The following is a 10,390-nucleotide window of genomic DNA, read 5'->3' on the forward strand; positions in this document are numbered from 1 at the left end:
AACTCTTGTTTTCAGTATCTTTAAAAATATATGTTGCAAGTTCATGGAACGCTCTGGTGTCAACAGAGAAATTGTATAAAATGTATAATGGCACTTCAAATTTATGTTGGAAATGTGAACAACAAGAAGGGACATTTTATCATGTTTGGTGGACATGTAAAAAAGCTAGAAAATTCTGGGTTCAAATGCATACACTGATTCAGAGGATTTCAAAGATTAATATACAATTGAGACCAGAGTTTTTTCTTTTGGGATTGATGGACAAACAGTTGGAAAAAAGTTATGGAACTTTGTTTTTGTACATGATAACTGCAGCGAGATTATTGTATGCACAAAGATGGAAAAATTCGGCATTATCCACAATGGAGGAATGATTTGGTGAAGATGATGGAACTTGCTGAGATGGCTAAATTGACTTCTTGGATCAGAGAAAAGACAATATCTATGTTTATTGCTGACTTTATTGCTGACCCCTTATAGACTTTATGCGTGAAACAGAAAAAAATGAATTTATGATTTATGGTTTTGATGATTAGACAGGATAGTTATAGAAAGAAGAGAGTTATGTTGTAACCATAGAGTAAGAGGTAAATTTATAATTTTACTTATAACTGCTGTAAAGAAGATCAGAAGCTACTTCTTTGTATTTTTTTCCTTCTTTTCTATTTTTCTTTTACTTTTTTTCCTTTCTTGCACTTTTAGCTTTCTCTTCGATTTCTTTTTCTTACTTTATATAATTTTGTATTAGTTTTTATCTTCCTTTTTAAAAAGTTTTTAATAAAAATTATATTAAAAAAGAAAAGAAATACATGTTGCAACTTTACACAATATGCCAGCTACACTAAAATGGGGTTAGGTTGTTTCTACTTCAACATATTGCATGGAACCAAGAATTGTCTTAGCCTGCTGTGTGAATGAGGCAATGTCAAAATATAGTTTATTTGTTTAGGACGAACATGTCATATATACATAGCAATTATGTCTAGCTCCTACTCTTTGGAATCGACTCTCCTCTGAACTTCATCTGGAGAACAATACTATCTCCTGAGCTTAAAAAAAGCCCTTAAAATGCTTTTTTCCCCCAAGACCTTTATGAAGATGGAAGAATCTTTCTTTGCATGGGCATTATTGGCTGCTATTAGAAAATGTTTTACATTGATTATTACATTGTTATTCTGCTGATACTGATCTATACTTATATTTTGTATCACTTTACTTGTACTATAAGATCTGCATAATCAAGGCTATGGTTTTTCCAGTAGTAATGTATGGCTGTGAGAGCTGGACCATCAAGAAGGCTGAGCGCTGAAGAATTGATGCCTTTGAACTGTGGTGCTGGAGAAGACTCTTAAGAGTCCCCTGGACTGCTAGGAGGTCAAACCAGTCAATCTGAAAGGAAATCAACCCTGACTGCTCATTGGAAGGATTAATACTGAACCTCAAGCTCAGATACTTTGGTCACCTAATGCGAAGAGAGGACTCTTTGGAAAAGACCCTGATGCTGGGAAAGATTGAAGGCAAAAGGAGAAGGGGACGGTAGAGGATGAGATGGTTAGATAGCATCACTGAAGCAATGAGCTTGAAACTGAGCAAACTCAGGGAGGCAGTGAAGGACAGGAAGGCCTGGCGCAATATGGTTCATGGGGTCACGAAGAGTCGGACACGACTTAACGACTGAACAACAACAACTTGTACTATGCTTATGGATAAGCATACACCAAATAAAACTACTACATTCTCAAGGAACAGAAGGCTTTAAGAATTTTCAATTACCCCACAGGGACTACTAATTTGTTTCTGGACTGACTATGTGCATTTGAAATTACACTAAAAGCACTTTTTTTTTTTTTTTTAATTGTTATGGGTCTTTTGACCTCGGGGACAGTTCATTTCCTATCTGCAAGCCATATGGCCTCACTCCAACTGCTTTAGAAGGTCTTGCAAGAGAAAGGTAGTTTGGTGTTTTTTTAGCTTTCCCCTATAGAAACCACTCAGGGTTTTTTTTCCCAAATGACCAGACAAGCACATACAGCATGACACAAAGGTACAGAAAGTGGGATGCAATTTTTTTTTTTTACTTCTTTTTTGCAAAGAGCCCTTTTTCACCTCTCCCTACCACCCAGACACTATTCAGAATTCTATCACAGGTTCTGCTTTCAACCATTTTTCTACTGTAGTCTCCTATAAAGGAAAAGGGGGTCAAAGTGACTTTCATCCAGATCACCACATGATTGTAACAGTCTCTATATCAAGTCGCCTTCAAAGACAATTTGGAAGCTACACTATTATAGAATTACCCTTCACCTGGGGTCGCTGCACTGATTGCTGGTAATTCAAAATGCTGGTTATTACTTCTAAGGCTCTATGCTGCATGGCACCAGGGTATATCAGGGGCTACTCTACCAAATTTGATTCTGCCTGCCCAATCTGATCATCCAGATAGGGCCTGTTGAGAACCCCATCTCCACATATGGTGCAAGGGCTTTGAGCGGGTATATGGCCCTCTCCATAATAATTCCCATCCTTAAACCATGCTGCCCCAGGAAGTTCAGTTAAAGCTGGCTTCTTTCTTATTCAGGAAGGCCTTGAAGATTGTTTGATTTCAATGGCCCTTTGGCCCCAGAGCAACTGTGGATGATCCATGGTTTCTTTGCATGGTATTTCAATGGGAAATGTTACATTATGCTTTTGTATGTTGTCTTTTCTGTGTTGGGAATTGCCCAGAATCTCACAGTTGAGGCAAAAATGGTAAAATAAATAAGTGAACAAAATTTGTTCATTTGTAATAACCATGTAAAAAGACATTCCTTACTGTGAGGTATAAAAAGCTGCAGTAGCTGAAATTTCCTTTGCTACTCAAATAATGAGCAGGCATGAGAGCCACACATTCTTTTGCGTTTGGCCACATTCCCATCATTGCCACCAAACACACACAGCTGCAAAGGCTGGAGAGAAATCGTAGCTTAGCACTCTTCATGTGTGTTGCATTTCCAAATAAAAGGATGAAAGAGCAGGTGGAATTGGAAAATAAATATTAAAATCCTAAAACCTGGAAAGATGCTGCCCATCAGTGTAGACAGTTGGTGTCCTCCAGACTTGTTTAACTTCATCTCCCATGATTCTGCAGCCAGCACAGCATCATGGGAGTGGAAGTAAAACCTATCTGGAGGGTATCACATTGGAGAAGGATGATCTAGTCTAAGGCAGCTTTCTCTGTTCAATTGGAAGTGATATGGAAGTTGAATGCTACATATTGTATTACTCTTTCTGCAGATTCATCTTGAACTTCTTTCTCTGCATTTATGTGCATCTGAAAAATTACACTAAAATACTTTTTAATGTGATGCTTTCTCAAAGGAGAAGTTGCAAGAGACACAGCTTTGAACATAACCTACATAAGCGATTCATGCAAACATCCCATTCAAAGAGCCATAAAAGCACAGTCAGCATCAAAGCAGCATAGTGGCACCTGTGACTACCTCCATGTTAGTTGTTGAAAAGTGACTGCCAAAATGCTAATCATTATGAGAGGTGGGAATGTCCAGGAGGTTTTCTTAGAAATAGATTTTTAAAAAAAACTCTTGCCATTTGTAAAATCAAAATTCACAGAATTTGCATTTTCCAAATTTACAGGCAAACTGTGGAATGCACATATGTGTAACTGTACACAAAAACGTATGCATTAAGAACCCACTGCACAAAAATGAACATAGTAAAGCACTTGAAAAAATGTATACATCAGAGAAAGTACAGATAAAAATGCAAATATTACAACACACATAAAAATGCATAGAAATTTTTGAGTGGGAGGGAATCAAATTCATAAATGGATGCGGGCCTAACCAATACTTTAGTAAAATGGAAAACTGAGTAGAAATCAAATTGATAAGTCCTGAATTGCCATACAACTTTATGTGACTTGCACACATTACTTTTTTTTCTTTTTCTCTCTCTCTCTCTCTCTTTTTTTTTTTTTTTTTGCATAAGGTTTCTCAAACCTGGATCCAACCTGACCATCCAGTATCATCATATTTAGTTTTCATGATAACATTTCCAATGGTCTGCACCTTTGTTTCCTGTAAAAAAAGATGGGGCAAATCATTCATGTACATGATGGGAGAAATTCAAAAATGAGTTTGGGTGTGAGCACTGCACTGCAATGTAGGGTATAGGGTATACATTCAGAAGCACAGCCTTACTCTCCCAAGCATATTATTTAACAAAAAGCAAGTATCAAGCCTCTCTCAAGCAGTTGATTAAAAAACCTTTATGTTTCAAACTGAGAAACGCTTTGAAGCTTTATCAGCGAGTCCTTTCCTCTGATGAGCTTTGCACTTTTTTGACCACAGACAAGCTGATACTGCCTAACACAACCCCGCAGTTGATGGGGTGACTGCCCTCTAAGTTGCTGTTAGTCTTCAGACTGAAGTGCTGATTCTGTTCCCATGGGGAAAAGCATCACATCATGCATTCTTGCAAACATCTACTGCTCCCCCTACACCATAAGAGAAGGAAGAGGAGGAAGCAGCTCTGAAATTAATAAATCTGAAGGGTATTATTTTTAATAGCTGTGACTATCATGGTTTTGTAACAATTGAATTCAAACAGCTTGGAATATTGTAGCAGAGGAAGTGAGGAAAGGAATCTAAAAAGCTCTTTTACAGGTTGAAAAGGAAAATATGGCCAGGTTAAAACACTCTAACAACTTGAAGATGAGTGGACTTCATCTCCCACATGCTGGCTGGGGAATTCTGGGAGCTGAAGTCCACATGTTTTCAAGTTGCCAAGGTTGAGAAACACTGCTCTAGATATACTGTGCTACAATTCCAATTATCCTCAGCCAGGATAGTGAAAGGGAATGGTACTTACTGCTAATGATAGGGAAAATTTCTGATCATTCCATAGTAAAACTTCTTTGAAATCCATGTTCTTTCTGTCCTACTAATGGATATGTTTGTGAAGTCTGTTTAGTTATTTAAAAAAGGCAAACAAAATCCTCATTCATCAGGACCAGCCAAATCCAGTACTGTAGGCATAGCTATTCTCAGCACAGAGAAATACTTCTTCTCCCTGCCTGTACCTGTTAAAGATGAGGAGACTGTCAGAAGTAAAGGGGTGGCAACTTTAATTTATCATCACAACCATAACTGAGATTCATAACCAGGATTCAAAGCTCTGTAAGCCTAGATGGGAGAAATCTGTCAACTGTATTTCTTTCACATTTCAGAATTTTTAAATCAACTTCTTTCTGCCCTATTTATGAAAAAAAAATGGCAGATTTCAATAAGGATGTACTGTATTAAAACATTATTTGAAAAAAAAAACTCACTTATTCCTCAGTCCAGCACATCTAAAGCTGGGGAAGACTGCAGTAAAAAAAAAAAAAAACTGCCTTTTTCCTGCCCAGGACATTCCCAGCCAGTGACATGAGTGGAAAGCTTGATTAAGACTCTGCCCACTGGTTTAATTATTGCATATTTAGACCTGCACTGAAAACATGGATATTCAGAGTTTTCACATCACTTATTAAAAATAAATCAGAATCTGAGTTAGTATAAGGTTGCAGCGTTCACTAAAGTCATTAAATCTGAACAATCATTAAGCTTGGAACCAAACCAATCTGTAGAACTAGTGTAACCTTTAGCAGACAACATACTCCCAAAGGAAAAATAAAACAGCCTTTTGGACTGATAGTTACAAATTTCAGTTCAGATTATAAATGAATTTTCATCACTTGACATCTGTTTGCATGTATGAATGTGCCGTGAATGACTGTAGATTATACTGTAAATAAAGCCATTCTTATCAGCCAATCCTCCAGCCATAATGCTATTCACTTACACACTCTTTCAGCCCCCATCAACAACAACAGCAAATGGGTTCATGCACTGCTCCAAGGCATAGTGTGATTTGTTTAGAGTTTAGCAGTGAATAAGCTATACTGGCATCTCAGCCAGGGTGGATTATTCAACAAGTCATGATTAAAACAATTATTTTACAATATGTGAATCCAGTCACAAGATTCAAGTGTAAAAATATTAAACAACATACATAGGTGTCAGCCCCCCACCCACCCACACTATGCCCACATTCCCAAGAATATATCTACAAATTAAGTTTGATGAGGGATAGCAACGTCCTTCATTGTCGTACTGTAAGTTGTGAAACACGCTATCTACACTCTTCTAGAATGCAGATGGAATACTTGTACTGGACTAATCCATATGGTTTATTAAATTTCAGTTCAGTTCAGCTGTATACTCAGTTGCTGGAGAAGCGATTCTCAATCTACACAGAACAAGTTAAAAGAATCCTGGTGAATGCTGCTACTTACAGAAATACAGAATAGTTTTCTGTGCCACTTTACTAGAAATATACCAAATTATGCCAAAAACAGAGAAAAAAACAGGAATGTCTTTAATACAAAGTCTGCCTAACCCAATCTAGGCTAGTATCTATTTAACTTCACTAAATAGATTTACACTAAAAAGTCATGGAAGTGACACACTGAAGTACAATTCTTTAAACAACATGCAACAAGTGTTATTAGACACACAGTAAAATCTTAGGTCTGTTTATTTGGAAGTAAGTCCCATTCTGTTTAGTGTGGCTTAGTTTCAGGAAAGTGCAAACAAGAAATGTACAAAGTGGAATTTACTTCGAAATAAGCATACACAGGATTACAATGCAAACATTCCTAAAAGAATGCAAGTCCTGCCATATGGTAAAACCATAGGAATATTTATTGTGATTTTTGAGTGAATATTAGTACTTGAAATGAAAACCAGAAGTTAAACTTAAGATCTACTGTGGAAAATATATATTCTGAACTTTGTACTGTGGTAAAGAACGTAGAATAGTCACAGGTTTAAAATCAAATACATGCATCTTTGCAGAGTTTAATCTTCAAATTACAGACCTAGGAAATGCACCTCATCCCCAAGAACACCACCAAACCATTCCAGTCTGAACATCTCTTTTTTTAATCATTCACAAAAGCAGAATATCCTGTTAAACAAGAACATTTTAAAGGCATTAAGGCCATTTTCACAAATGACACTGAAATTTGTTTTTCACAGGTCCCATTTCTGCATCTTGAATATAGAATCCCTCCCAGTTAAATGCACATTTGATTTCAAACTGCCTCTCACTTTCTGTCCAGCTATAGCAGAGTTAAGAAGTGAACCCATTTCAGATTTAACAGGCTTTAGTGTCTGCTTGTGAAAATGCCCTAAAACTGAGAAAGAAAAAATACAATCTCCATCCCTATCTGTTTCAAGCAAGTACTATACTTAAGGGGCCAAACATAAAATAATTCCTGAATGATGTTTTTGGCTTCCAGCTATTCCACAACTCTCCTTTAAGGGTGCCAGAAGCATCACTTAGAATCCAATATCACAGGAGCCCCTATGCATTTCTGCATTGGCTTTCATCTTCGATCAGGCCAAACTACTGACAGCCTCCAAAGGGGGGGAGGGGGGTCAGGGAGGCTCAGAGGATCTTGCTACAAGGAATTACTTTTAGGCACAATGTTTTATGGGTTTTTTTTAATTTTTAAACTTGAACATTAGGCACAATGTTTAACGTTTATCTCTCTTTAAACTTTAGCATTTTACACTCACCCACACACGTGTGTGTGTAGATATATAATAAACACACACACACCGGACAAATCAGTATCATTTTCCGGAAGACTTGTGTTCACATTCTAGCCAAGAACGTTTTAGCCTAGGGTGTTGTGTAAAGTCAGCCACTATCCCATCCAAATTATTATTTAGTAGCGGAACCCAGAAACTTGTGTTGACTACATGAATTATGGTTCGGTTCACCTTGGGAAAGCATATCCTGTAAATCCAGGCGGCTGACCGCCTTTCAAAGACACCCCAATCAAGTCACCAGGACACGTTTCAACAGCGAGCGCGACCCCCCTCACCCTCTTTGCCCCCGCTCTGCGAACGGAGGTTAAAAATACTTGGCGGGGGAGTCCTCTTTCTTTTGAACGGGAATCTGAGCGAGGCGGCTCACTCCGCCGAGCGACCGCAGCCGTCAAGTTGGAACCCAAGCTCCGCCTGAGCAAACGACGAGCAGGTGTCTGGTCACCACGTGGGTTTTGAGATGCTGATTTGTTGTACCCGAACCAACTTGGCTACTTCGATCTGAAGTATTCCCGGCCAGCTTTAAAGCCCCGCTGTCCCCACACCGGTATTACACAGTCCCGTTCTCCCTCGGTCCCTATTCCCCGCCAAGATCCCACCGAGGAGACGCGAGGCGACGCGAGGCGAGGCGGGGCGGGCCCTTCACGTACCTTTGGCGTCTGCCGCCCTTCGGGTCCCGCCGCTTCCAACTTCCTCCTGGCCCCGAGAAAGAGGAGGAGAGCGGCGATCCACAGGATCCCCAGGACAGACAACACCAGCCTTCGACTCAGTCGCCTCATCGTTAGTTGGAGAAGAGGAGGAAAGCGGCGGCGGCGGCGGAGGGGAGAGAAAAGTCTTCTCGCTTTCGAAAAGCGGCGAGGCGGGGCGGGGTTGGAGCTGGCTGGCACACTTCCCGCCCCTCTAAAGCGGGCAAGAGCGCTACCGGTGGGATGACTTCCAGCGAGTCCCCGCGAGGGGCACGGCTAAGTAACCCCCCTCCAAAGCAGCCCAGGAGAGAAGGAGGAGGAGGAGGAGGGGCCTACGGCGGCGCGGGCAGTCCCGGGCCGTCCTCCCCGCGTGGGGTTGGCGGGCAGGAGAGGAGGAAGCAGGAGGGGAGGGGCTAGGGGTGGGGAAAGGGAGCGGACGGGTCTTCCTGCCGCGGACTCGGAGAGCAGCAGTCCAGCGGCGACTCTGCTTGCTGCCGGCCTTTCGAGCGCCAAGGGAGGGGAATCCCTCCGTGGCACGAGCCACTGGCAAGGGCGGGAGAGCCTCTACCCGCCTCTGTTGGCACCGATTTCGGATGAGATCCCGCCCGCAGATCGGCTCGCCGCACTTCCTCCTGCCCTGGGAATAGTAGCCAGTCTTCCCCGCCGACCGCACATTCCCGAGGCGGACTGGCAGCCGGACGGGTGGCGCGCTTCGCTTTGCCTTATCCCTACCCAGGTCAAGCTCGCCCGCCGGGAAGGGCTGTCTCGCAATCCGCCTCCTGCCCTCCGCTTCGCTGCCGCAGCTGTCACCACCGCGCCGTGCTGGCAGCTCCCCGCGAGGATGAGATCGCCGGAGCCGGGGGAGGCTCCGGCGGGGATTGGCGGCGAGCGAGGGGGTGAGCTGAAGAGGCGCGCTTCGCTCCTGGCCGGCGGACCGGGCTAGCTGAGTTGGGATGGGGTGAGGGGCCAAAGGCAGCAACTTTGGAACGAGTTCAGCGAGAAATGCCCCGGCCGAGCTCGGGCAGGGGGGAAGAGGAAAGCTGCCTATGAGGGAAATGCGCGGTTGGCCGATGGCGCAGACCATGCGTGATCCTACGGCTCCTGACTGCCCTTCACACGGTATTTCCATTGCATTTACTGGTGGGCCCTGCTTCAGAAGATCGGGGCGAAGAGCAGCTCAGTGCTGATAGCGTGATGCCACGCGCGTCTGCCCTGGGATTTGTGTCAGATTACATCTAAACCCTCGGGCACCCAACCCTCGCTGCGAGTCAGTTAAAGTTATTTCAAGATTAAGTATGCGAGGGAATTAGGCTCGTTGCACAATTTTCGCGGTCTCTCCCCTCTCCCGCCCTCGTCTATCCTTTGCCAGTTATTACACCAATGGCTAGACAGTACAGTCGCTATAAAAACACTTTCCGGCTTTACTCCGTGGCAGGCAGTAATATTCACGGGCGTAATAGACATCTTTGCGCGTGCTTGGTCACCCATGTGAATCGTTTCTTGCCTGCCTCCCTGAAGGAGCGGTTGAAAAAATTCTCCCGCTTGGGCCGCCTTGGGGGGAGGGTGCGGGCAGAGGAGAGAGCTGCTCCGAGCAAATACAGTACCGTATTGCAAGTCGCTGCCTGCAGACGTACGTCTGGAGCGCCTCTTTGCATAATCTTCTCCTGGTGGTCCCTGAAGCAATAGGAGGGACCACAAGAACAGGCTGCCTACAGAGGCACATCTTGAGAAGTATTTCTTCTTAGGTAGGGCTGGACAGATTCCACGCTTGTGGCATCTAGTTTTTCTTGGGTCCTAGAACTCCTGACCCACCAAGTAGAGTCTTATTCCAAAATACATTTATTTAGAATTAAAGACTTTGAAGCCAGAAATCTTACCTGAACACCAGAGCCAAACGGAGCTCACAGCCCTTCTGTACAAAATTCTCGCCCTAGTTATTTCATTAGTACTATTGTTATTATTTCAGCAACAGTATTTGGGAGGAGGGTCACTTTGTTGCTTCTATTGTTAAATAATTGGAAATCTAAAATCCTGATTAGTATATAGCAA

General features: G+C 42.5%; 1 protein-coding gene across 1 annotated transcript in view; it reads right to left on the reverse strand.

Annotated features, from left to right (window-relative positions):
• Positions 1–8,664, reverse strand: part of GALNT14 (polypeptide N-acetylgalactosaminyltransferase 14) — a 281,280-nt gene extending 272,616 nt beyond the window's left edge. The window contains exon 1 of the mRNA XM_088145870.1: positions 8,306–8,664. Within this exon, the coding sequence (XP_088001996.1) occupies positions 8,306–8,434 (129 nt within the window). The 5' untranslated portion in view covers positions 8,435–8,664. The remainder of the gene's footprint in view (positions 1–8,305) is intronic.
• Positions 8,665–10,390: the final 1,726 nt, after the last annotated feature.

Source organism: Python bivittatus, unplaced genomic scaffold, assembly GCF_059951505.1.
Source record: "Python bivittatus isolate LINGU-HERP-01145 unplaced genomic scaffold, Pbiv_v1 ctg000020_np1212, whole genome shotgun sequence".
NCBI lineage: Eukaryota > Metazoa > Chordata > Lepidosauria > Squamata > Pythonidae > Python > Python bivittatus.